This window comes from Microtus pennsylvanicus, chromosome 1 (genome assembly GCF_037038515.1).
Source record: "Microtus pennsylvanicus isolate mMicPen1 chromosome 1, mMicPen1.hap1, whole genome shotgun sequence".
In the NCBI taxonomy this organism is placed as follows: domain Eukaryota; kingdom Metazoa; phylum Chordata; class Mammalia; order Rodentia; family Cricetidae; genus Microtus; species Microtus pennsylvanicus.
The window spans coordinates 133,050,223-133,078,135 of NC_134579.1; the positions used below are offsets into that span (position 1 = coordinate 133,050,223).

The 27,913-nt window shown below is 44.4% G+C and overlaps 1 protein-coding gene across 2 annotated transcripts; it reads left to right on the forward strand.

The window, feature by feature from the left end:
• Uba2 (ubiquitin like modifier activating enzyme 2) lies at nucleotides 1–27,684 on the forward strand. 2 transcript variants are annotated; one of them, XM_075984669.1, is made up of 17 exons: nucleotides 1–211; nucleotides 2,727–2,810; nucleotides 3,918–3,988; nucleotides 4,882–4,946; nucleotides 6,267–6,367; nucleotides 8,874–8,995; nucleotides 12,750–12,817; nucleotides 14,130–14,251; nucleotides 15,443–15,542; nucleotides 16,109–16,272; nucleotides 19,575–19,668; nucleotides 19,767–19,879; nucleotides 21,300–21,459; nucleotides 22,474–22,566; nucleotides 24,242–24,347; nucleotides 25,536–25,672; nucleotides 26,897–27,224. In XM_075984669.1, exons 1-17 carry the CDS (start codon nucleotides 74–76, stop codon nucleotides 27,076–27,078), a joined length of 1,920 nt encoding a protein of 639 aa, XP_075840784.1. In that variant the 5' UTR covers nucleotides 1–73; the 3' UTR covers nucleotides 27,079–27,224. The 2 variants fall into 2 exon arrangements, with proteins under 2 accessions (XP_075840784.1, XP_075840779.1); XM_075984664.1 differs by having other exon boundaries at nucleotides 4–211; nucleotides 21,300–21,455; nucleotides 22,470–22,566; nucleotides 26,897–27,684.
• The last annotated feature ends 229 nt before the right edge of the window (nucleotides 27,685–27,913 follow it).

Here is a 27,913-nt window from a genome sequence, read left to right on the forward strand (position 1 = left end):
TCCCCCACTGGCTTCCGGCTGCCGCTCGGGTTCTCCCGCCTCCGACTGCTCCGCGGCTCGTGGACGTCCCGCCATGGCACTGTCGCGGGGGCTTCCCCCGGAGCTGGCCGAGGCGGTGTCCCGCGGCCGGGTGCTGGTGGTGGGCGCGGGTGGCATCGGCTGTGAGCTGCTCAAGAACCTGGTGCTCACCGGCTTCTCTCACATCGATCTGGTGAGGCCCGGCCTCCGGCTGAATGGCGGGCTGTCTGCGGGACGCGGGGCCCGAATTCTGGGCGGGAGTCAGGGCGGTGCGGCCCTCGGGCCGGGGATCAGGGTCTCCGCTCCGGGAGCAGTTTGGCGGGGACGCTGGGCCCCGGCTTCCCGGCCTCCTGTCTGTAGGCCTCCGCTCCCCAGGCCTGCCCGCGCCGCCTCCCGAGCCGAGCAGTTTCCCCAGTTACTCTGGGATGCAGGAAGTGATCGAGACCCCTGTGGATGCTGTAACTTTAATTCGAACGTGCCCCTAACTTGAAAGTAACGACCCCGCGGCAGAGCGGCTGCAGCAGCAGCAGCACCCCGGGCGTGCTCACATGCATTTACTCGAGTACGCTCCCGGCCTCTAGGTTGCAAGTGTTCGCATCCCGTTTTATTTTTAACAGATGAGGGAAGTAAGGCGCTATGAGGTTGAGTAACTTACCCTGAAGGGATGCCGCTAGTGGCTGGATGAACTCCTTTGGGGCTCGCGCGCCTCTGGGCTGGGCACAGTGCAGATGGGACACTGCCGTTTTATGTCATTCGATGTTCCCTTGGGTTTGCGCGATTGGGTGACCACGTGTAATCCCTTCAATTGGGAGACAGTAGGTTCGGGAGTTGAGGTTCGCTTGGGCTACGTAGCAAGACTTTTCCTCAAGAAATTTAAAAAAGTTTTTGATTGTCCATAATCTAAGTTTTGCTTTAGTGTGCAATGACAGGAAGCCGCTGTAGTTTGTTAACTGTTGGAGAAACTATCTAGAACTGGGATGTGAGTTGAAAATGCCTTAAGGATTAGCAGAAACGAATTTACAGGTGTCAGGATGTAAGGCGAGGCAGAATTGGAATCTATTTTTCTATGCATTGATTAGACTTCCCAGTTCCAGGCCACAGAGAATCCAGTCTGTTGGTAATTCTGGAGGCAATGTTTAAAAAAGAATAGTTTTTTCAGTAGACAAGAGTGAATTGAAAAGTAAATGATCTTTGTTTTAATTGTTTTTCTTTGGTCTAATGTCTGTAGTGAACTGTAGCGTAAATGAGGAGGTTCACGAGATCCCATCTCGTAAGGATGACAGATGTTTAGGACGCTGGGAGCTTTGAAGTAGAAATGGATATTTCAGTACTTAGATGTTTTTATACTTTTTAAAAAATATTATGTATGCAGTGTTGTGGACACCAGATCTCATTACAGATGGTTGTGAGCCACCATGTGGTTGCTGGGAATTGAACTCAGGTTCTCTGGAAGAGCAGTCAGTGCTCTTAACCTCTGAACCATATCTCCAGCCCCTAAATTTTATTTTTATTTTAAAAATTTTCCCTTAGTTTATGTGTCTGTTCCTGGTGCCCTCGGAGTCCAGGAGGGGCATTGAATTCCCTGGAAATGGTGTTACCAATTTAGGTGCTGAGAATTGGGCCCCAGGTCCAATGCAAGAGCAGCCAGCACTCTTAACTGTTGAGCCCTGTCTCCAGCTCCTGGGTTAGATTTTAAACACGAATTTTTTATTTTATTTTTTGACTTTAATATCCCTCAAGCAATCCTGAGTGACTATGTATATACAGAGTAAAGCAACAAATGTTTCCAACTCCGATCGCCACATCACTTAATGGAAAACAACAGGCACAGGAAATTATACCACATTTGAAATAATCAGACAGATGGGTATTCATTTATTTGGGGGGGTGGAGCCCGTATGACAACTTAGGGTGTCTTCTGGGGGCATTGTCTACCTTTTTTTGAGACAGAGACTCCCTTGTTCTGGAACTCTCCAAATTTACTAGACTGACCAGCTAGTGAGTCCCAGGATCTCCTCTTGTTTTAATATGGGTGCTGGGGGATTGAACCCACATCTTTGTAGCTGGCAGGACAACCACTTTAATGCCTTTTATCTCTTTTGTCTATTTATCTATCTATATTTTGAGACAGGGTCTCTATATGTAACCCTGACTAGTCTGGACCTCATTATGGAGACCAAGCTGACCTCCAACTCACAGATACCTGAGTACACCACCTTGCCCACCGGGAACTTTTATATTTCTATTTATTTGTTTGTTTTTAAAATTTTTACATTTTTATAAACCAAAGCTTTTATGCTTTCTAAGGAATTCCCTGAAATAGGATTAAATAAAAAAAATTAGCCATCCTCAGTGCATTCTGGTTTTTTTGCTTGCTTGTTTGTTTGTTTCAAGACAGGGTATCTCTATATAGTAGTCCTGGCTGTCCTAGAACTCACTTTGAAGACCAGACTGGCCTTGAACTCGCAGAGATCTGCGTGTCTCCTCCGAAGGACTGGGATTAAAGGCTGGCTTGCCACCACCAGGTCTTGATGGTTATCTTTGACATTGACACTGCCCTTCCCATATTCTTTAAATGTAGCTTTTAACAGTTTGGGTATGACTTGTCCAGAGAAGCACTTTCTACACTGGTAAGTTCTGAGCTATGAATGCTGAAGGTAGTGATATTGCTCGAACAGTTTGATTCATCCGGGTTTCTGCCTTTGTAGATTGATCTGGATACTATCGATGTCAGCAACCTCAACAGGCAGTTCTTGTTTCAAAAGAAACACGTTGGAAGGTCAAAGGCTCAGGTAACTGTTTCCCATGTGTGTTTAGAACTTTGACAATGAAGTTTCTCTCAACAGGCCAGATTATGGCTCCTAGAGAGAGGGAAAGTAAGTGAAGCTAGCATCCCCCCCTCCCCTATCTTTCTCTCTCTTTCTTCCTGGTTTTTCAAGACAGGGTTTTCCAAGTCACTCTGTAGACCAGGCTGACCTCGAACCACACCTGTTCGCCTGTCCGTTTCTACCTCCCAAGTGCTGGGATTAAAGGCTGCACCATCACAGCCCTGCTTCTCTCTTCTTTTGTCTATGATTAAAATTATTCGTTTGCTTATTTTAGTTTGTATGGGGCACCTGTGAGTGCCACTGCAGGAGAATAGAGGTAGGGGACAATTGGGTCCTGGGGGTCAGGTGATGAGAGAGAAGGGCTGAGGAGTAGCCCACATCCCCCCCCCCCCTTTTTTTTTTTTGTCTGGAAGGAATTGAAATCCTGAGTGCTGTATTTGAGGTGTCTTTTGTATCCTCTTCATATTTAAGTTTGCTCCTTTGCATCCCAGAGGCCAGATTCTCCTGTGTCCCCAGGGAAGATACTGCTGCTTTGAATATTCTTCCTGGGTTGGGACCAAAGGTCTTGTTCCTCTGTTTTCTGCCAGCCCCTTCCCTCCCATCCCATTGTGCTTGTTTCCTATTTTCTTATTTGCAGCTCTCTTCCCCACAAGTACTTTGCTGTGTCAGTTTTTAGACTGAGTTCCTTCATCCTCTGACAGGAGTCTTTCTAAACTTGCATTACATTTTGTAGTCAAGCTAACCTGGGTGGTTATTTACGGCTTCTTTTCTTAGGCTCTTAAGTGAATGACTGACATTATTGCATTTTAGTTCAGTTTAGTTTTGTGTTACTGGAGGTAGACAAGTGCTCTACCCCAGCCCCATGGTTTCTATTTTCTCTGTTTGCCATTCACATAAAAGTGTAGGGGAAAACTAATTTTATGAATATGTATATACTTAATGAACTCTTACCACATTTTTTGTGTGTATATATATATATATATATATGATTACCTAAGTAAGTAAAGTGACCTTGTATATGTCAGATTTCAAATGTCAACCAAAATGAGTAATTTACTTTTGGTTTTCCAGGTTGCCAAAGAAAGTGTGCTGCAGTTCCACCCCCAAGCTAACATCGAGGCTCACCATGACAGCATCATGAAGTATGCACGCCATTCTGTTACAAAGCTATTTGCTATGAATTTTTAGTTAAGCCTTTAGAGTATAAGGTATTTTTATCAGGCATCTATGTGAGCCTGAATCATTCTGCAGTTTTCGGATAATTTCTAGAATACTTATGCATGCTAAGTCTGTGCCATTAGTGGCATCGCTTCTACAAGTTCATGTAGATGAGCGATGTTTTAATGTCAGTAAGGAAGTTACTCAGAGACTTAGAAATAACTGTGCTTTCATGCCTGAGGCTCCGCTGCTGCTGTGTATAGTGGTAGGGTCTGACTGCACGTACCTCAGTAATGATGGGTAATCTGTCCTTATGGACGTGCAGAGCAAAGATCCATGAGCATAAGTCCCCTGCCACACACACATGTGACTGGGAATTAGAGGGAGCCTTCAGCTTTCTCAAAGCACTTGTCTTTCCGGCTATTTCTAATGCTTTGTAGATCTGCCTATTGCCTCTTACCCCTTGCACTTTCCCAGTGCTGCTAAAAGTGGAGCCCCGAGGGGCCTGAACCCTGCCTGATTGTGACCATGTGAGGTGAAACCGCTGGCCATGTAGATCCTGGGAATGTGTCCCTTGTATGTTCCCAGGCACTTGCTACCCTGAGGGGGTTACTAGTGAGGTTATGCCAGCTTTCTGCCAGTTTAAGAATTTGTCTTGGTGTCTTAGATTGCTGGTCAGGATGGAGAGAAACTTGAGAATAGTTCCTTTAAAATATGCTTGTGTTAGGAAAATTCCAGCCTTCCTGTCACTATGGCATATACTTCCCACCAATGGTTATTTTTACAGTTATTTGTCCATTTTGGGACTCTATTTATTATGCTGAGAAAAAATCATACAAAAGACCAGTTTTGATGACCTTTTTGTTTTGCTTTTCAGCCCAGAGTATAATGTGGAATTTTTTCGAAAGTTTATATTGGTTATGAACGCGTTAGATAACAGAGGTAAGGTGTTTTTAATGTTTTACATCTTGTTAATTTCCTCTTCCCCTTGTCAAAGCTGGTTAGAGATTTAGTGTCCAATTATGAATTAGAATTCAAACACAAAAGGAAATAAGAATAGGTGGGGCTTTTGGGATGTGTGGCAGTCTCTGTTGCCCAGCCCAAGCCAGTCTGGAACTCACCGTGTTTCCCCAGGCTGACCTTAAACTGGTGACAATCCTCCTGCCTCAGTCTCTGGTTTGTTAGAATTTTAGGTATAAGCAGGGCCAGTTGATGGCTATTTCTCTAGGACACACAGTTGGCCTTCATATACTTTGCTATTCTACCAGAAGGTGTAGCTAGAATTTTTTTCAGGTGGTTGTAGTACATCTTGTTTGTGCATAGACCTAGGCAATGAGCATCTGAGGGGTGTCCACCAGGACTATTATAATACAAATGGGCCAGAGCATCAGGTGATTGTAAAGTGCCTTAGGGTGAGGCCTCAGTAAGGTGTTAGTTTTTCTGCTCTATTCTTTTTTTTTTTAAAGATTTATTTATTATGTATACAACATTCTGCCTCGATGTATGCCTGCATGCCAGAGGAGGGCGCCAGATCTCAGTACAGATGGTTGTGAGCCACCGTGTGGTTGCTGGGAATTGAACTCAGGACCTCTGGAAGAGCAGCCAGTGCTCTTAACCTCTGAGCCATCTCTCCAGCCCCTTTCTGCTCTATTCTTGAGGCGGGTCTTAGATTTACTAAGTAGCTGGGGATGATCTTGAACTCTTCTGACCCATTGTGCTTCTGCCTCCCAAGGGCTGGTACACCAGGCCTAGTTTAGGCTGCTCCATTTAAAGACTGGCTCTAGAATTCTTCCAGCTGTACCTGTAACATAGGGTCCTAGACCAGGCCCTCGTAGGCGTAACAAATTTCTTTCTGGAAAGCTAAGCATGGTGGGCATGTCTTTAATACCAGCACTTAGGAGGCAGAGGCAGGTGAGTCTCTGAGTTTGAGGCCAGCCTGGTCTACAGAGTGAGTCTCAGGGCAGGCTGCAAAGCTACACAGAGAAACCCTATCTTGAAAAACCAAAAATAAAATAAAGAAAAAAAGAGTCTTTGTCTAGAGTAAATTTGTAAAGCAAATTTCTTGTTTGATTTTGCTGAGTGTCCTGTAATGACATGTCATTGGCTAAGGATGTAGCCAAAGTGTTGCATACAAAAGTAGTTATCTTTGCCTTAGTCACAGGGAACATGTGGTTTATTGAAAGCAAGAAAATGTTTTCATAATTGTCATCCTGAACTTGTTTCTGTCTTCAGAAACTCTTGGTAACTCATGTTTTCTTTCAGCTGCCCGAAACCATGTAAATAGAATGTGTCTGGCAGCCGATGTGCCTCTCATTGAAAGTGGGACTGCTGGTTATCTTGGACAAGTGACCACTATCAAGAAGGTAAACACTTTGTTCTTATTTTTTCACCTATTTACTTGAGACTTAAGGAAGGAAAAAACTTTGGGTGTATATAGTATAAGCAGGCCAGCATCCAAGGTATAGAGATTTCATGCTGTATAAGACAGGGTGGTGCCAGGCAGTGGTGGCGCACGCCTTTAATCCCAGCACTCGGGAGGCAGAGACGGGCTGATCTCTGAGTTCGAGGCCATCCTAGTCTACAGACCAAGTTCCAGGATAGGCTTCAAAGCTGCAGAGAAACCCTGTCTTGAAAAACCAAAACAAACAAACAAAACCGGGATAATGCTTGGGTCCCTGGGTTCATTAAATTCCCAGAAGACCTCCCACCTTAAGGTATATATTAAAATTGTTAGCCTGAGCAAGGCATGGTAGTGCCTTCTTTTACTCCCAACATTCAGGAGGCAGAGGCAATGGATCTCTGGTCTACAGAGCAAGTTCTAGGACAGCCAGGGCTACATAGAGAAAAACTATCTTGAAAAACCAAAATCAAACAGAAATTCTTAGATTGACAGAACAAGCTACAAAAATGCTTAGTAGTTATAGGGCTTGGTGTAAAGTTGTAGATGGTAAGCAGTAAGTCAGACTTCCAAAAGTTGCAGTGTGTCTGGCATGGTGGCACATGCCCTCTTTAATCCCACAGCAGGATCTGTTTGGCTTCAAGGCCAGCTTGGTCTACATAGTGAATTCCAGCCAGCCAGGGCTGCATAGTGAGACTTAGTCTCAAAACAAGTCAGCAGTGATTTTGGGACCAGTGAGATGGTTCAGCGGGCGCTTGGTGCTAAGCTTGACAACTTAGGTTTTAGCCCTGTACCAACGTGTTGGAGAAACAACTCGCACAACTTGTCCTGATTGGCACACATGTGCTTTGGTGCTCCTGTGCATGCACACACACTAAATGAGTGTAGAAATCAACAGTTGACTTTTGGGTTTGGAGTCTTCTAGTTCAGGTGTAGAAATGAGGTAGTAACCGGTCCTAACTCCGGATCTCTAATGTTCATTTTTACCTAAAGGAGTCTGGGGTGCAGGTAGATTTGCAGCATGTCAGCGAAGCTAACGAACGAGTGGGTGCTGTGCATCTTTAGCCTAGGTTTATAAAAGCCCGGGACTGATTAGTTAGGTCTTCAGATCTCTTCTTAGCTCCTTCAGGAAGTAAACATTAAAAGCTACATTTGAAGAATTCCTTCAAAGGTTAGAAAGTACTTTTTGAAAATACTTAAAATGGCCTAGCTTGTCGCATATTTTTTTTTTTATAATATTTGTAATTAACTTTATGTGCATTGGTGTGAAGGTGTCAGATCCCCTGGAACTGGATTTTCAGACAATTGTGAGCTGCCATGTGGGTACTGGGAATTGAACCCAGGTTCTCAGAAAGAGCAGTCAGTGTTCTTAACCACTGAGCCATCTCTCCAGCCCATTGGTATATTTTTGACTGGGTACCTATGTTACAAAGCATGGCTTTCTTTTGCTTTAACTGCTAGTCTTGGAAGCTTATTCTGTGCCATTCTCCAGAGGTTGTGTGTGGGTCAGTGCTCTATAGACTATAGTGTGTCAGTATAGAATGAGGTGGAGGTGTTTGTTACCTGCACCATACACAGTGTGCTTTTCGGTGGCTTCATCCGAGGTATTTATTGGAAGTCGGAGGGCACAGTAGCGTTAGCAGGAGATCCTGGATCTGCCATTTAATTTATATTAAAACATATATTGATTCTTTTTGTTTGTTTTTCAAGATGGGCTTTCTCTGTGTAAACAGCCCTGGCTGTCCTGGAACTTACTCTGTAGACCAGGCTAGCCTTAAATTCAGAAATCTACCTGCCTCTGTCTCGTAAGTGCTGGGATTAAAGGTGTATGCCACCACCACCCAGCAAGAATTTTGATTCTTTAACTGTTAACTGTTACATTGTTTTTTATTCTCCCATGTGAAGGCTTAGGTTGAGAAACACTGAGATAAAGAGGGATTCATCTGATGGTCCTACAGTAGGGATACCTTGCCCCTACTTTTTTTTTTTTCTCTTTGGAAACAAGGTTTCTCTACATAACCCTGGCTGTCCTGGAACTCTCTCTCTGTAGACCTCGCTGGCCTTGAATTCAAAGATTGTCTTGCCTTAGCATGAGTGCTAGGATTTTAAAGGTGTGCATTACCACCCCTGACTCTCTGTAGTTTTCTGTTATTTGGTGAAATAAAAAATATAATTCTCTGATTTGATGTTGTACTACAATGCTTTCTTCTTTCTGAATTTGCCTTCCACTTGCGTGGGAGTTGGGAGGAATGTTTCTGCCTCAGACACAGCTTGGTCATGTCACTTAGCCTTTGCATTTTGACTCTGGATCCTTTATATATGCAGTAAGGGTTTTGCGGTCACTTATAGTTTAAATTTTTCTTGGCGGCATAGAAGTGGGCTGGAATGTAAGTGAGGGGATGGAGTGTCTGCAGCTGTACCACCTTCTAACTGTTGTGGAGTAACTGCTCTCTCCTGCCCTGACTTCATAGGGTGTGACTGAGTGCTACGAGTGTCATCCTAAGCCAACGCAGAGAACGTTCCCTGGCTGTACGATTCGGAACACACCTTCTGAACCTATTCACTGCATCGTTTGGGCAAAGTATTTGTTCAAGTAAGAGTTATGTGTCCCTGGTGTGTTTTCAGAGCAGATTATGGAACACGAGGTCATTTTTACTTAAATAGTCTTAAAAAGGTTATATTTATAGCGGTTAAATATGGCAAAGAGACACTAGTGATTTTCTTGGGTTTAGCTCAGACAACATTCTTTGCATGCTGTGGATGAAATTTTGGATGTTTAGTCTGGTATTGGACACAGGCATGCAACAAAGTTTGTACGAATATATATATTTGGAATTATGAAAACATACTTATAAATAACTTGTTAAAGAATAGTTCACATCCCTGGTCGTCTAGTGGTAAAAAAAAAAAAAAAAGAATAGTTCACAGCGGAGTTAAAATCCTTTAGTGGTCTGGGGTAAGACTCATTTGTGTGGTACTTATCTGGTACGCCTGAGGCATGGTTAGGATCCCTACCCTGTTTAGTAACCATCCACAACCAACTCTAACAATGGCAAAAAATACCACTTGTTGAATGCCTGACTATGGTAGTGAGAAGGAAGGCTACTGGTCACACACACAGAGAAATGCTGAGTGTTGGTGGCCTAAATGAGGAGGTGTGCTCCAGAATATATGAAAAAACAAAACTGAAAGGAGAAGAATATAGTTGGGCACCCTCTCCCCCCAAATAATTTGCAATTTGATTCCCAGCTGGGAGAGCCTGAGTAAATAACTGAGAACACAGTGTTAGCACACAATTTCCAGACAGTAGTGAGGTTCCCAGGAACACATCTCCTTAACACCTCCCCAGCCCCCAGAGACAGTGTTTCTCTGTGCAGCCCTGGCTATCCTGGAACTCACTCTAGACCAGGCTGGCCTCAAATTCACAGATCTACCTGCGTCTGCCTCCTGAAGGCTGGGATTAAAGGTGTGCATCACCCAGTTTCCCCCTTTAACGTTTTACATTAATTTGATATATGCCCGAAGACAGAGAAATCAATTCTGATAGCATTAGTAGTTAGAACATTTCTTGTTAGGCAGTGATGGTGTACATCTTTACTCCCAGCACTCAGGAAGCAGAGGCAGATGGATCTCTCTGTGAGTTCAAGGACAGCCAGGACTATCTACGCAGAAAAACCTTGTCTCAAAAAACCAAAAAGAAAAAAAAAAGTTTCTTGATGTTTTGTGGCTCTTAGATAATATCCTTTGTCATTTCTAGGATCCCATCTTGGATGCTACATGAGTTTTCACGTCTCTAGCTCTTGGCTGTTCCTTTCTTAGATATTCTTTGTGTTGGACAACCCTTGTGGTTCTGAGTAGCAGGTCAGCACAGTGACCAACACTGGCATTTGTCTAGTGTTTTCCTCGTGAGACTGGGTATTGAGAGGAAGACAGCAGCAGGGGAAGATGCTGTTTGTCCCGCTGTCAGCATCATCTGTCACTACTGCACTGGGCTTGGTAACCTTCCTTCCCCCCTTCCCACTGAGCAGTGTAGCAGGGAGTCCCGGGCCGCCCACTCCAAGCAGTGGAGATGTGTTTTTTGAGGCCAGTGCATCCCAAGAAGTCATTGTGCTTGCATTTCTTGCTAAGTAACTCACTCTTTGGACTTTTCCCTGAGAGTGTTTGTTCTCCTCGCTTCCTGCTTCCTGTTCTTTTCCCCCTTGAGACAGGGTCTCTTGTAGCCCAGACTGACCTGAACATACACATGCCACATAGTTGGAGATGATGTTCCACTTCCCAAACACTGGGGTTGCAACTGTCCATAACTATTACCCGGGATCCAGTGTCTTTCTAGCCTCCACAGGCATACATGTGGTGCACTGAGCACGCATTCAGGCCAAAGATCCATTTACTTACTTACTTATTTGTCAAACAAAAAATACATTTATTTATTCATTCATTTAGGTTATTTTATTTACAACAGATCTGTGCATTTGAGGCCAGCCAGGTCTGCAAAGTGAATTTCGCAACAGCCAGGACTATGCTCAGAGGAACCTTGTCTTGAAAAACAAATCAAAATTTTTATTGTGGAGAAAATCTTTATTGGAATTAGGGAACAATTTTCTTATTTTGAGATTTATTTTATTATAAGTACATAAGAATGTTTTCCTTGTATGTGCACACCTGACACCCTCCATTCACCAAGGGCCAGATTCCCCCATGTAGGGGCTGAGGGGTAAGTGTGAGCTCTTCCAGAGGACCCAGAGTCCATTCCCAGCATCCACGTGGCAGCTCACAACTGGCTCTAACTCTAAGATCGGACACCCTCACACAGGCATACATCAGGCAAAATATCAGTGCAAATGAAATAAAAGTAAATACATTGTTATTCTTATTTTATTTATTTATTTTAATCAATTAATTTATTATATATACAATATTCTGTCTGTATGTATGTCTGCAGGCCAGAAGAAGGCACCAGACCTCATTACAGATGGTTGTGAGCCACCATGTGGTTGCCGGGAATTGAACTCAGGACCTTTGGAAGAGCAAGCAATGCTTTTAACCACTGAGTGATCTCTCCAGCCCCATTGTTACTTTTTAAAAAGACATCAAAAGCACTGAAAGTGAAGGAAGAAGAGTTGATCAGAGAAAGTGTTGGGTGGCTGTCAAAAAGAGACAGGCTGTTAGATTTGCAGCTGGCTGAAATTTGTTTTTTAAAATGTATTTCTTTTTTTTTCATTAATCATAAACTGATTGGCCCAGTGTCTCAGTCTCTTCTTATTAACTAATTCTTATAACTTATATTAGCCCATATTTCTTGTCTATGTTAGCCACGTGGCTTGGTACCTTTTTCAGCGAGGCAGTCACATCTTGCTTTTTCTGTGGCTGGGTCACGACTGCAGTCAAATGTGTTTCTAAAATCAATAGAAGTATGGTTGATAAAAATCAGACCAGATGCGACACGACTATAGCAGCACTCACGAGTAGAGGCAAGTGGCTCTCTGCATTCTAATGAGCTCCACCATACAGTAGGACCCTGTTGTAGCCGACAGCTAAGCCTCCACAAAGTGTGGTATGGTGTGTGGATCATGCAGCTCAGTTGACGGGAGTATTTGCCCAAATAGTGGATACTCCAGTTTTGATCCTTGGCCACAGAACACCCTAACTTGACTACCTAGCATGGATATGTCACACTCAATGGAAGATCCACCCAATCAGGCGGTCTAGAAGATGTGAAACATTGACAGCCTTGTTGGGAGTTAAATAGTATGACCAGAAGAAGGTCGTTTCTTGGGAAGTGTTTCCAAGAGCTTTACAGTTTTCGGTGTTTGCTTCTTTGTAGGGGAAGCATATGAAAGGGTTCCACTGAGATTTCACTGAGTCATCTCCCTGAGGAAAGGTCCTCTGTGTCTGAAGAATCAAACCAGGTTTAGGGTGACTTGGCTGGTGAAGAATCTTAGCTTAACAGTTTAGTATTATTTTCTTTTCTGTAAGAAGAAGTGCCTTATTCTCTGCTGAATCTTGCCACCTAGAATAAGACTTTGGGACTGTGTAGCAGATGGGTAATTATGGACTAGCCAGCTGCAGGTGTCTGGTGAGTGTCCTCTAGTGTGAAAATGTTCAAGAAGGAAGCTTGCCTGTTTTTGCTAGCACGTTCGAATATTGAAATGTTTGAAACCTAGTGATATTGTCACACATCTCATCTAGCCTTGGTGCCACGAGCAAACAGGATTCTCTTAGGATTATGTATGCGCTGTGAATCATCATGCTAAGCATTTGGACTATTGTAAATAGATATTTCTGGGGAAATAGTCACATCTGTTTCAAATGCCTTTCCCTGATTGTTCATTCTTCTGGAATTGCAGCCAGCTGTTTGGAGAGGAGGATGCAGATCAAGAAGTGTCTCCTGACAGAGCTGACCCTGAAGCTGCTTGTGAGTGGCTGTGCCTTTGCTGTTGATTTAATGGTGGTGCCTTAAGGTTGCTTAATGTGCCATTGCATTTTGGGGGAAAATTGTTATTTTATGAATATGGATGTTTTGCCTGTATGTATGTCTAGTCCCATCATCCCATTTTAGGGAGGTTGTTGGTTTGTTCTTTGATGGTAGGTTTTTGTTTTCGAGACTGGGTCTTTCTGTGTGCCCCTAGTTATATGTAAAGCACAGAGGTCCACCTGCTTCACTTTCCCAGAGTTCTGGAATTAAAGTGTATGATGTTTTAAAGCTTTCAGAACAAAGATTGAAAGGCTTAAGAACAAAGGAGTAGTTCCATTTCACTGGTAAGAACAGTGATCAAGATGGCTTGCGCCTTTAATCCCAGCACTCTGGAGGCAGAGGCAGGTGGATCTCTGTGAGTTTGAGGATAACCTGGTCTACAAAGCAAGTTCCAGGACAGTCAGGGCTACACAGAGAAACCCTGTCTCAAAGAAGCCAGAAAGAAAGAAAGAGAGAGAGGGAGGGAAGAAAGAAAGAAAGAAAGAAAGAAAGAAAGAAAGAAAGAAAGAAAGGAAGGAAGGAAGGAAGGAAGGAAGGAAGGAAGGAAGAAAGGAAGGAAGAAAGGAAGGAAGAAAGGAAGGAAGAAAAGAAAAGAAAGAAACCGAGATGAGACATTTCACAGATCTAATTATTAGGACTAGGAACAGCACCCATTCTGTTTACAGGGTCGTGGTTTTGTTTTTTTTTTTTTTTTTTTTTGGTTTTTTGAGACAGGGTTTCTCTGTGATTTTGGAGCCTGTCCTAGAACTAGCTCTTGTAGACCAGGCTGGTCTCGAACTCACAGAGATCCGCCTGCCTCTGCCTCCCGAGTGCTGGGATTAAAGGCGTGCGCCACCACGTCGTGTTTTAACTGTTAACCTGTTAGGGCTGGAGAGGTGGCTTGGGGTCAGTACTGACTCTTCCAGAGGACCTGGCACTCGTGTGTTGGTTTACATTCTCTGAAAGTCCTGTTCCAAGGGATCTCATATCTCTTCGGACTTCCAAGGGCACAAAGACATATAGGTCAAACTACCTGTGCATGTAAAATACAATCTAAAAAAAAAACAACTCAGAAAGCAGGTCAGTGGTGGTGAATGCCTTTAAAGAAGACAACAACAGCAACACACATCTCACTGAGGCACAAAAATACACTAGTGCTCACGTTGCTGTCCTGGAACTCTGAATGTGTTCCGTACAGCTGCCTTCCATTGCGTGATTCTCTCCCTTAGGTGAGAATGTAATTGTACATTGAGATACAATGCTTGTTTTGTAGGGGAGCCGACAGAGGCTGAAGCCAGAGCCAGGGCTTCCAATGAAGATGGAGACATTAAACGTATTTCCACTAAGGAATGGGCTAAGTCAACTGGGTATGATCCAGTTAAACTTTTTACCAAGGTCAGTCTCGCTCTCTTCCTCGTTCTTCTGGTCTGATTGGGCTTCCTGCTTCCTCTCTTTTAAAACTTATTTTATGTGTATGAATTGTTTGCCTGCATGTGTTTATGTGTACCATGTGTATGCCGGTGCTGCCTCAAGTGGGGGTTCTGATCCAAGAGAACTAGACTCAGGATGTTAGTGAACCACCATGTGGATGCTGGGAACTGAGCCCTATCCTCTGAAAATCCAGCGAGCGCTCTTACTGTGAACCATTTCTGCAGCCCCCAGGGCTTCTGCGCTTGATCAGCAAGACTCTATCACTCAACAGTATTTCAGCTAGGATTACTTTTATTATTATTATTATCATTAATTTTCATTTTAATTTAGAAGGGCACACATATGACATGGTGCTCATGTGGAAGTCAGAGGGCAGCCTTGTGGGGTTATGTGATACTCTTCCGGGAGAGACACAAACAAATATCAGTTTGCCACAGATAGGAAACTGACCAAAATAGAGTATTGATAGCACCAAAGCTCAACTTTGTGAAACAGTGAGTTTTTGATTTGGTTTTGTTTTTTTAGTGGGGCATGGAAGATGAAGGTTCTAGACAGGGTTTTATCTGTATGGCTCTGGCTGTCCTGGAACTCATTCTGTAGACAAGGCTGACATCAAACTGTCTCTGCTTCCAGAGTGCTGGAATTAGAGGTGTGTACCACCACCACCTAGCAGCTCAAACCACCCCAGAATTTCTTAACTCTATAACTTTAAGATGTTTACTAACCCCAATCCCCAAAATAAAAGGGGCAGAAATGGAGCACAAAACCTCTAAGTGTATTATTTTAAAAACAGTATTTAGCTGGATTTCATGGAAGCAGAGCTGGTGTGTTTTGTTTTTGTTGTTTGTTTTTCCAGATAGGGTGCTGGTGTGTTTATTGAACCCTTCAGTTTGTGTCGTTAGTGTTTCAGATTAATTTTGTGGGACTGCTGGGGAGGAAGGTAGGACAGTCTGGGTGATCCGTAGAGCTGACAGTACCATTGCCCTGAATTCTCCAAATATTTGAACTGTGGTGCTGAAAATTGTTCCTCTGCCTATATGTGCCATGCCTTTAAACTTTCTTTTATGGTATAATTATAGTAAGTAAATCAGCACAATTTGATCTGTGTTTAATGAAGTTGGGCTCAGTGTGATTCATGGGATTTGTTTGTTTCAGCTTTTTAAAGATGATATTAGATATCTGCTGACAATGGACAAACTCTGGCGCAAGAGGAAACCTCCAGTTCCCCTGGACTGGGCTGAAGTGCAGAGTCAAGGTAAACAATGCAGCCAGTCACTGGTGGTGGTGCAGCCTTTAACCCCAGCACTTGGGAGGCAGAGGCAGGCAGATCTCTGAGTTCGAGGCCAGCCTGGTCTACAGAGCAAATTCCAGGACAGCCAGGGCTGTTATATAGAGATATCCTGTCTAGGGTGGGGGTAGGGGGCGAAGAGTCCAGCTAGTGCTTTTCATACTGTGGGAATGCGTGTTTGTGCATTTGAGTGATTGGGCTGATTATAAAGAGAAATCATTAGACACACCACTCCCAAGAGCAGGAGCTAGTTTTCTCTCCCTCTCTCTCTCTTTTTTTAAATTGTTAATGATTAGGAAGTTGTGGGTTCGTTATTCCCAAAAGTGTGGTGAATATATGTAAAAATTGCCTTTGTACTCTTGAGTTATTTAAGATTTAATATAGAAATACATTATTAAAATTTATAGTCAAGGAAATAAAACAGTTGTACTAACTTCTTCCTTCTCAGTGGCATACTGTGTTTCCTTCTCTGAACTATGCTGCAGCGTCCCTGGAGTGGCATGGAGGTGTTTAATATTCTTACTCATTTTTAGGAGACACCAATGCATCTGATCAACAAAACGAACCCCAGTTGGGTTTGAAAGACCAGCAGGTTCTGGATGTAAAGAGCTATGCAAGCCTGTTTTCAAAGAGCGTCGAGACCCTGAGGATGCACTTGGCAGAGAAGGGGGACGGAGCTGAGCTCATGTGGGATAAGGTCTGTTTTCAAAGAGCATTGAGACCCTGAGAGTCCACTTAGCAGAAAAGGGGGACGGGGCTGAACTCATGTAGGATCAGGATCAAGTTTGTTTGGAAATGTGTCTGTCTCTTACGTACTTCACTTATGCTGTTCCTGTGTTGTAAGTAAAGCTAACAACTTGGGGTATTACTTACTTTGTTTGAATGTTTTCATCTCCAGTTGTTATGTTAGAATATGAATTTTCTATGCATATGGATAAGGTCAAGTATCAAAAAATTTGTTTTGGTAACACACTCATGGCTTATATTGAGTAGAAAGTGATTTGTCTCGGTAGGGTGTTAGAGTTAGAAAACAGGCCTGAAGGCCTCTGCTTTTGGAGGCAGCAGCTCATCTGCTTGATTTGACCTTAAAAATAGTAGAAGTTGCCTATACACTTTCCCCCAGGGACTAAGCCTAGGCCCTTGTCCATGCTTGGTAAGTGTGCTGTGTGGCTCAGGCCTTAACAGTTAAAAGCATGTGCTACCTCTCTCATCTCTGAGGTTGCCTTTCTGTTGAAGTGCACAGAGTTTCAGAACTTAGGGAGAGAGAAACATGGCGAGGCCGACACCTACAGTCCCAGCACGTGGGAGGCTGAGCTAGATCACCATGTTTGAGGCCATCACAGGGTCTGTAGTGCAAGCTAGCCTCAAACTCCCTCTGTTGTTGGGGGTGACCATGACCTCCTGACCTTGCTGTCTCCCCTCACGGATGCAGGACCACTTTACCTAGTTATGGGATGCTAGAGGGGCCTGCTCAACAGACCAAGCTGCATTACCAGGAAGATGCAGTTGTTCTTAAAGTTGAAATAAGTTCACTGTGTTTAATTGGCATTTGAATTGCAGGTAAAATTGATTATGTGATAAAGTTTATTTTAGTACTGACAGTTTTAATGGGAAACCTGAGATGTGTCTCTGTCTCTTTACTGGGTTGCTTACTTGCCTGGCATGCATGGGGCCCTGGGTTTCGTCCCCAGCATGGGAAGGAAAAGAAAGATTTGCAATGGATCTCAAAGTAAAGAGAAATGATTGGCCAATTTTAGAATCCTCAGATAACTTTGTATGCATAAACTTTGAAAGTTTGGTTGAATCAGATATCTAAAACAAGCTAGTGGGTTTAAGTTTTTGAAATTCTTATAAACATTAGTCTCTTGGTTTGTGTGATATAAATGGTAGGTTTTGAAATATTTTCTTTGCTGTTATTCTAGTGATTTGGAAAGTTTCTGTTTTTTCATTGGGGCCAAATAAGGAGCTCATGGCCCTGAGCCTAAGTACTGCTGCCCTCATGGTGTCAGTCAGTTTCTGGGAGACTGGGTGGTTTGGGGTTTTTAATTGATGTACTTTATGTATATGAGTGCTCTGTCTTTGTGCACACCAGAAGAGGACACCAGATCTCATTACAGACAATTGTGAGCCACCGTGTAGGTGCTGGGAATTGAACTCAGGACCTCTGGAAGAGCAGTCAATGTTCTAAACTACTGAGCTGTCTTTCCAGCCTGAGAGATTGTTTTGCCTGCATGTGTGCAAGACATGTGTGCCTGGTGCCCACATAGGCCTGAAGAGTTGAGTGAACCCCCTGGAACTGGAATTATAGTAGTTGTTAGCCATTGTGTAGATGCTGGCTTGGAACTGAACTTAGGTCCTAGAAACCAGCCAGTGCTCCAAACCACTGAGCATCTCTGTAGCCCCACATACCATTTGTTATAAAGGCATCTAACTGGGCATGGTGGTGTACACCTTTAATTCCAGTATAGTGAGGTGAAGCAGCAGGTTCCAGGACAGCCAGGGCTGACAAACCCTGTTTTAAAAATAACAGAAAAGAAAGAAAGAATCCAGGCATTTTATAGAGCAAGACAGCTACATCTTACTCAGGAACTTAACAAAAGTAGAAGTAGACAGCTAGACATGATCGCTCATTCCTTTGGTCCCAGTGCTTGGGAGGCAGAGGTAGGTGAATCTCTGAATTTGAGGCCAGCCTGATATATGTAGTAAATTTCATAACAAACAGGGATACAGGGATATGTAGTGAGACCCTGTCTCAAAATAAAAATAAGGTAGAGACCCTCAGGTCCAGGAGTAACATTTGCATTTGGGGTTGGCCTGGGTACATGGATGAGCTGCGCCCAAGCGTTTCAGCCTTTGCTTCACTTGAGAGCATGAGTTGTACACAGCAGCAGTCACCCTGGGCTTTTCATCTTTACTGGAGGGAAAATAGCCCTAAGGCTCTAAGGTAGGCATGTTGGTGTTGCCTTTAATCCCAGGGCTCATGAGGTATAGTCAGGCAAAATTCTCTGGGTCTACTAAGTGAGTTCCGGGACAGGGAATACAGGAAAATACAGGACAGGGCTACACAGAGAAACCCTGTCCTCAAAAACTGCACACAGGGGTCTGTTCAGTTCTAGTTTTACACGTTAAAGAGTTCAATAGCCACATCTGGGAAGTACCTTCCTGGTGGGATGGAGACTGAGCGGGGCTGAACAGGTTGTCCTTGTGTAGATTCTCTGCGTGTCTAGCAGCCTCACTACTAATGGGTCCAGAAAGGGCTTCCTTAGGTGAGAAGGGGACTTGGTCTTTAGCTGTACACATGTTCTCATTTGGTTTTGTTTGTTTATTTGATGTGCCCTGGTGTTCTGCCTATATATACTCTGTGAGGGTGTCATCCCTTGGAACTAAAGTTACAGTTATGAGCTACCATATGGGTAGTGAGAAATCCTAGCTCTTGTGGAAGAGCAACCAGTGAGTGCTTTTAACGGCTGAGCCATCTATTTAGCCTGGTTTTGTTTTTTTAAAGGTGTATTTATTTTTCATTTCATGCTTATAATTGTTGTGCTTGTTTGCACATGAGTCTGTGCACTGTGTGTGTGATGCCTGCAGTGGTCAGAAGACAGTATTGAATCTCCTGGAACTAGTTACAGATGTTGTGACCACCACATGGATGCTGGGAACTGAACTCTGGTCCTCTGTAAGGGATGTAGGTTCTCTTAACCAACCACTGGACCATCCTTCCAGTTCAGTGCATTTGTTTAAGTAGGAGCGCTTTTCTAGCAAGCATGGTGGTTCTTAGTGTTTTTAGCAGACTGTCTTCCTGGACCAGAGAACCAGATGAGCCTCTTTGGCCTACCCTGTCAGCCTCCATGCTACTTACTGGGCGGCCTCCCCCATCCAGCCTCTGGTTCAGTCACCCTTTGTTCCTGCTGTGTGGCCGAATGTGACTGTTTTGAAGGTAATGAATGATAGTGAAATGACTTTGATTGGACCAGGCCTTGTCATTTGTGTTGCTGGCAGGATGACCCCTCGGCAATGGATTTTGTCACTTCCGCTGCAAACCTCAGAATGCACATTTTCAGCATGAATATGAAGAGCAGATTTGATATAAAATGTAAGTTGTTTGTGCTTCAGTTGTATCATCAACAAACCCATGCAGAGTTTTCTGTTTTGACAGCTAAATGTGTTTGTCCGTGTCTTTCTGTCCTCTAGCAATGGCGGGGAACATCATTCCTGCGATCGCTACTACTAACGCAGTGATTGCCGGCTTGATAGTGTTGGAAGGATTGAAGATTTTATCTGGAAAAATAGACCAGTGTAGAACTGTAAGTAATTTTGTTTGGTTTTGTTTGTTTTTGTTTGTTTTTGTTTGTTTTTTTTTTTTTTAAGATATTGCCTCACTGTGCTGCCCTAACTGATCAGGAACTTGCTATATGAGCCAGGCAGGCCTTGAACTCACTGGGATCCACTTGCTGCCTCCTGAGTTGTAGATTTAAGGAGCTATTTAATTTCCTTTTAAGAGTAATTTTATAAGAAACACATTAAATGTGCTGGGGATTGTCTCGTGTAGACCAGGCTGACCTTGAGTTCATATGTAGTTGAGGGTGGCTTGAATGGGCTCCTAAGAGCAAGTGCACCCTCCCCACTCCCAGCTTTATTCAGGTTTTTTTGTTGGTGGTGGTGATTTTTGTGTTTGTTTTTTCAAGACAGGGTGTCTGTGTAGCTCTGACTGTTTTGGAACTCACTCTATAGACCAAGCTGATCCCAAACTCGCAGAGATCCACCTGCCTCCACCTCTTGAGTACTGGAATTAAAGGTGTGCACCACCATATCCAGTCAGTTTTTTGTTTTGTTTTAACCTTTATGTTTTTAACTTCTAAATTTTTTTTGATAAAATTTTCACAGAAAGCTGAATGTTTCGTTTGGCTTTTAGTTATGAGTTATGACCGTTATTAAGTTTATTCATACTTAATATGACTGTTTCAATTGTTTGTGCTTAGTTTTTAAATATCAAAGTGGATCCATAATGTTTATCCTAAGTGTTAAAGGTCATCCTGGCTTTCTTTTGCTGAATGCTAGCCTTCAAGCTGGGCTTTGTGCACAGTCAGCATGTGCTCTGCCGTGCTCTACAGCCGCAGCTTCAGTTGTTTGTTACTGCTACTGAGTGCCTTGCACCTCTTTCTCCCCTGGAGTGGCCCCGGGCCTGTAAGTCTCTTCTCACCAAGGCCTAGTGTTCATTGTGGGAAAAGCTACAGGCAGAGGCCGGGTGACCTTACTTTTCTCTGGGCTAGGGGAACCGTTGTGATTCTTGAGAGTTAATTGATCTTAGACACTGTGCCAGCTAGAGTCATAAAGTGAAGATGGGCTAGAGAGGGGAGAGGTGGCTGTTCTTTCAGAGGACCCAGGTTCCATTCCCAGAACCCACACCACATCTTAAAACTAACTTCATTGCCAGAGGATCTGACGTCCACTTGGCTTCTGTGGGTACTTAATGCATGTTGGGCACAAGCGTATGTAGGCAGAACGCCCATATACATAAAATAATAAGAAATGAAAAAAATGCCTTTAGTCTCAGCACCTGAGAGACAGAGGCAGATGGATCTCTTTATTTCGAGGCCAGCCTGGTCTACAGAGTGTGTTCCAGGACAGTCAGGGCTACACAGTAGGGGATGGGGGCAATTCCAGATTCATCTGTAAAATGGCAACTCAGCGTTTCTGTTTCTTGCTTGTGTTTTTTCTTTGAAGATTTTTTTGAATAAACAGCCAAACCCAAGGAAGAAGCTCTTGGTGCCCTGCGCCCTGGATCCTCCCAACAGCAGCTGTTACGTTTGTGCCAGCAAGCCAGAGGTGACCGTGCGGCTGAATGTCCACACAGTGACTGTCCTCACCTTACAGGATAAGGCAAGTGCAAGGACAAGTTCTGTCTTCATTTTGAGTCGAGGATGGAATTCACCCTCCCCTGGAAGCCCTGGCTGCAGAGCGAGTAGCACCATTCCTGATGGCTTTGCAATCCAGATTCCCTCTGGCCTCTTCCACCAGTGGTTCCAGGATATGTGTCTCGTCTTAGAAAGGTGTGGGTGTGCTTGACTGGAGGATGGGTCCTGGCTGGGCAGAGGCAGACAGTGGGTATTTGTAACAGCAATATCCTTCAATTGTCCTGGTTTTGTTGGTGAACAAACTGCATCACAATGCCTGGCTGAGGCTGGTGTGCTCTCTTTCTCACTTGGTCTTGAAGGATGTGTGTAAGGTGCTCTTTCCTATGACAGAGTATTATGTGCTGTGCAGCTGAAAGGACTTCTGGGTGTGGAGAGTAGGTAGGATTTAACAGTGTTGTCACTTAAGTTGCATCTTAGAAGTTTAGGGGAGACGCTGTTTGGAACAGGAAAGATTATCTGAGGATCTGATTAGACATTTTATAGTCTTAACAACTTCCATGACAGGGTTGACTTGGAGAATGAGGGGAAATGTGTTAGAAGCTCTGCCTGAGCCCAGTGTGTGGGGAGAGAGAGGAGGGCATCTCCTGGTCCTCTCTGGGAGAGCATCACATGGGCAGATGTGCGATGTGGGCAACTCCTTGGTTTCCTGCAGTCAGGAGCAGAGAGAATATATTAAAGGATAACTGTGGCCCGAGAGACCTAGTGAATCAGACAAACCTGATGATCTAGTGCCATCCCCAAGTCTCCTGGTGGAAGGAGAAACCCAATCCCAAAGCTTTTGTATGGTCTGAGTGCCGTGGCACTCGTGTGTACACTCTTACATATATATATCACACACGCACATATAATTACATAATGAGCTTTGAAGAATAACTTGAACCCTCGTCAGTGAAGAGGTAAACCTGTATAGAAAAGCAATATAGGGTTTTGTTAGGTCTTTAATGAGCTGCATTAGTTCATATTTAATTTCCCCCTTCAGATAGTGAAAGAGAAGTTTGCTATGGTGGCACCGGATGTCCAAATTGAAGATGGGAAAGGAACAATCCTGATATCCTCAGAAGAGGGAGAGACAGAAGGTACCAATCTTGCTCTTCCTCACCTGGGCATCTGCCTGAAGAAGGGACAAGCTGGCTCATGTGGTGTTTGCTATTGCACTCATAGCTGTGGAACTTGTGGGGGTTTCTCAGGCTGCTCTTTGTCTTCCACAGCTTTAGATTTGGAGGGTTTCTGGCGTTGATGTGCCTCGGGGATTTATTGGTCTTCCAGTGCCCAGATAATGGCTAATTACACATTGTAATACCACTGTTCATTTCCAAGGACGCTCAGTTTATTTCGTGGTCCCTAGGGCTAGGTTGGTGGGAGCATGAGCTTCAGGCTGTTGGTCACACTGGAGAGTGGCAAGGTCTTGGTAGCTGGGTCTTTCCCACCCCATCCCCAGCTTTCAGAATCAGACACACAGTGCTGCGCCTGCATCATCCCCTCCACTGAACTATTTAGGAGTAGGAATATAGTCACTTGGCAGAGCTTCTCTTAGCATGCATGAACCTCATGAACCGGGTGTGGTACACACCTGTCTCATTCCTCAAAGTGGGGGAGGAAGCAGGAGGATCAGAAGTTCAAGGCCATTCTTAGCTATTTGGTAAATCTAATGCAAACCAGGCATGGGTGCACACACTTTAATCCTGGCACTCGGTAGAGGCAGTAGGATCTCTGAGTTTGGGACCAGCCTGGTCTATAGAGTAAGACCATATATATATGGGGGGTTGGCAGGAGGACACTGGAGAGAGAGCTCAGAGGGCCCTGTTTCAATTCCCAGCACTCATATGACAGCTCACAATTGTCTGTAACTCCAAGATCTGATACCGTCATGCAGACAAAACACCAACACACATAAAATAAAAGTAAATAAATTATTATCAAAAGAAGTATCAGGATTCCTGTTGGTAGTTTTGCTTGTTGAGAGATTGAGGTATTAGGTCATATATAATCAGAGGTCATATGTTGGCTGGCCATTTGGGGAGTCGATTTTAAATCAATTTGCTTTGTTTTTTGGTGGGTTTTTTTTTTTTGTTTGTTTGTTTGGTTTTGGTTTTTTGAGATAGTGTTTCTCTGTGGCTTTGGAGCCTGCCTTGGAACAGCTCTTGTAAACCAGGTTGGAAATCGGTTTGCTTTGAATGGGAGATTTCTGTGGGTCTTTTGTGTTTGCCCCTTTTGAAGTGCTTTTGGTGTTGAATGTTCGGGGCTGAATTCCTCAGGGCCTAATAGCACAGTTAGTTTTCTGTGACTAAGAACCACAGCCTGGAACACTTACTTAACCATCAAACACTTTGCCCTCAGTCCTCTCCTCTCCTCCTTGTCCTGTCTTCACGTGATCTGTCTTGCAGGGATGTGTGTCCCAGATCTATGGGTGGCCAGGCTTCTATAGACACCTACTTACTTACTATTTAATTTAGAGTAAGACTATTGTGTAGCCTAGGCTAGCCCCCCAAATAACCTTGGCTTTTGATCCCCTGTCTCACCTTCCAAGTGCTAGGGTTACATGCATGTGAAAACCTGTTTTTAATTTGTTGCCACTAGTACAAAGAGCTGTCTCTTCAAATGCGATTACTTTCTTGGGTATTGTGGGTCAGGATTTGAGAGTGCCAGTTTTGCGGGGACACCATCTGACCATAATGGATTTTGCTTTTTAAGAACTTAGCTGCTTGCGCTGTGAAGTCATGACTAAAGCATCTGTGTTCTGTTCACATCCAGCTAATAACCCCAAGAAGTTGTCTGATTTTGGGATTAGAAATGGCAGCCGGCTTCAAGCAGATGACTTCCTTCAGGACTACACTTTACTGATCAACATTCTTCATAGGTAGGAGCTGTTACGCTGGAGTATATGAAGCACAGGAGCCCTCGAGAGGAAGGCTCAGTAGAGCCGCACAGGGCTGTACCTGCAGGAAAACGCTAGGACTCAGAAAGAGAGATAAGCAACAAAACCATTTTGGGATGAAAAGCTGGAGGGGCTGGGTGTTGGTGGCACACACCTTTAATCCCAGAACTCTTTAAAAATCTTAAATTATTCAGTGAATATTCCTCATGGCACACATGTGGAGGTCAGCAGACTTGCGAGACCTGGGACCTGAACTCAGGCCTGCAAGCACCCTTAACCTGAGCCACACTGCAGGTACCATATTTACCTTTAAGAAAAGTTGTCAAAAGTCTGAGGATCAGCCATCCTATAAGCCCTCCAGTTTTGTTTTGTTTTTTAGTTTTTCGAGACAAGGTTTCTCTGTAGCTTTGGAGCCTGTCCTGAAACTCACTCTTGTAGATGAGGCTGGCCTTGAACTCACAGAGATCCGCCTGCCTCTGCCTCCCGAGTGCTGGATTAAAGGCATGTGTGCACCACCACTGCCCGGCAGGACATTAAATTCTATAAGTTATGTAATGGACTTGAAGCTGAATGTCAGTGCTGTGCTGTCCCTGGCTTCATTGGGACACCAGCTGGGTGGCGGTGGCAGACTTGTGTTTATTTGTGAAAGGAAAGAGTAGGAAAGGACAGGGCAACTGAAGTGTCTGAAGGAGTAGCACAGTCCGACAGCATGTGCCTGTCTTTGTTACTTGTGTTCAAGTCTCAACAGAACCGCCTATGAAAATGTGCATCCTCTGCTCACCTTGACACACATTCTCATGCACAGTTTGAAACTCATGTGTGAAAGTGGGGAGTTGCCTATAAAGGTAGGGGAGACCTAGAACACCGAGATCAGCTCACGAATGGAGTGAAGGTGTAGCATCTCTTTGGGTGTAGCGTCTGGGGAAAGGGATGTCTCAGTTGCAGGGCTGCAGGATCTCTTGTTCAGTTTTCTATGTTAGTGACACAAAATAAAACCAGCCTTTACAGTTTGAACCAGAAAAGCTTTGCTCTGTGATCTTTTTTTCGAGAGCATTGTGAAAGTTAAAGCCTTCTGGGGTGCGGTGCACTCTGAGTGTGGGGGAATCTGCTCCTTTACCATGTGAGTGAGCATGGCCCGGTCCCTGGTTTACAGCCTGTGTTCTCTTACAGTGAGGATCTAGGAAAGGATGTCGAATTTGAAGTTGTTGGTGATGCCCCAGAAAAAGTGGGGCCCAAACAAGCTGAAGATGCTGCCAGAAGTATCACCAACGGCAGTGACGATGGTGCCCAGCCGTCCACCTCCACAGGTGAGTCACCTCCAAGCCAGAGGACTTAAAACAAGCTGGGACTTTGGTGGACTTTGTAAAATACTAACACTGAATTGGTCTGGAATTGACTGTATAATGGAGCTTTGAGTTTTATGGACCGTGAAGCCCTTTAAGGCTGGGGATAGTCTTAGAGGAGCAGAGGTGGTTTTCTGACTCCCCTGTTGGACTCCAGCAAGCTATGGGTTCACTTTCTGCTCAAGGTCTGTTCTGTCTAAGCTGCCAACTGTCTATCTGATATGGAAGTCTCCAATTATTTATCTGGTTGGGTGTGGCTTCCAGGAGGCAGAGTCCCTAAGCCCAGGCCACCTCAGACTATCCCAGGGGTCCTGCTGCAAACACCTGGTACCTTTTCAGGTATCCAACCCTGTGCTGCTCTCTGATTGGACGTTAACCTCCCCTCCTTTCTTTTTGTGCAGGAAACTGAAGGTTTTTTTTTTACCTCTGTTTCCATTTCTTTGACCCCTCATCTTTTGATGTTCCTTAGAATGTTTGTTCTGGGCTGTAGTGTCCTCTGAGGATTAAGGGGTGAACTTGGAGGCTGTAGAACATGGCCACCTTGGCTGACCCACTCCCCACCCACCCAACCAAAACATTGTAACCCTGACCCTCTGCTGTGCCGGGTTTTGAATGAAATGTAGGGAAGGTGTGGTTCTGTTTTAAGCTTTGGCACATGGGAGACACCCTGCCCTTTGGGTATAGAGCTAAAGAATTTGAGTATGGGGGTCCGGAGTTTGAAGCCTGGCCACATTTTGTGACCACAGGGAGTCCCTCTCTGTCCCTTGGTTTCCTTTCTGGAAGTGGGATAATAATGCTGTCTTCTTTATAGGGCTGATTAGATGAGTTTGTGCACAGCTCAGAGCAGTCGCTGGCAGGTGTAAGTGGCTTGTTGCTGTTGCTGCTCTTTCTTCTATTAGGGTGCCCCCACCCCTTCTCAGTGGAGACTCAGCAGGCATGATGATGCATTTGAAACGTGCTAGTCACAAGTTTTTGTTTTGCTTGGAAAAAATAGGACTTTGCCCAGGGTTGGTTCCCCTCCCAGTAACACCCTTTTCCTAAAAGTAGACATGCTTGTTATACCAAACACATTCCCTGGGGGTGGCCGGTGAGGGTGGCCTGGATTCAGTGAGCTGTCTGTGTGAGGCCTTGGTGAGCCGCTGACATCTCCCACACTTCACCACTCTTCACATTGTTTTCCGAAATAAGCCCAAGAGCAAGATGACGTGCTCATAGTTGACTCAGACGAAGAAGGCCCTTCAGATAGCGCCGACGGCAGCAAGGACGAGAGGGCGCGCAAGCGGAAACTGGAAGAAACTGAGGATGCTGCTGCCAAGAGGTCCCGCTTGGAGGAGGCAGAAGATAGTGATGACGTCATAGAGTTAGACTGAGCAGACTCCTGGCCCTTGATCTGGTTGGAACCGAAGGTTTTGTCCTTTGTTACAGAAGGGAAGCAGAGGGCTGCAGTGACTTTGGTTCCGCCCTATGAAAGCATTCATTTGCTGAGACTGTTAGAGACTGTATTGCTGTACTGAAGTAGGAGTAGTGTTTGAGACCCTTTGCGCTAAGCTGGGCGGACCAGCGATGAGCTGAGAGAACGTGTGCATGTTGCCTTCCCTGTAAATAGCCTTAGCTATCATTTCCTAGTGGAAAATACTGTGGGGTAGGAACGCTGAGACCTGGTTATAAATACTATGCCTTTATTTTTGGCTAGAGAAGAGTTATTTTTAGCCTAGATCTAACCATTTTCATACTCTTACCTGAAAGATTCACAGAAGTGTCAAGTGCTATGCATTGAGACTTGTTTTTTAAATGTTACCTGGCACTGTGTATATTAATGTAAAACAATGTTAATTTACTCAAATTTTCAGTTTGTACTGCCTGGTATGTCTGTGTAAGAAGCCAATTTTTGTGTATTTGTTACAGTTTCAGGTTATTTATATTTGATGTTTTGTAAACTCAAACAACAAATATACTGTACTTATGGACCAAATAAATGGTGTCTGTGTACTTGTTATCTCTTTGGCTGCCTTAGTGGGTTTGTGTCTGTCACAGGCATGAACAACTCTACACGTCTAACTGCCTCCAGGCTGAGACAACTGCTTGCCTTGCTTGCAGGTAAATAAGCTGGGCGTGAGCCAAGCATGGTGGCCCACACCTGAGGCAGGTGGATCTCTGTGAGTTTGAGCCAGCCTGGTTTACAGTGCTAGTTCCAGGGCAGCCAAA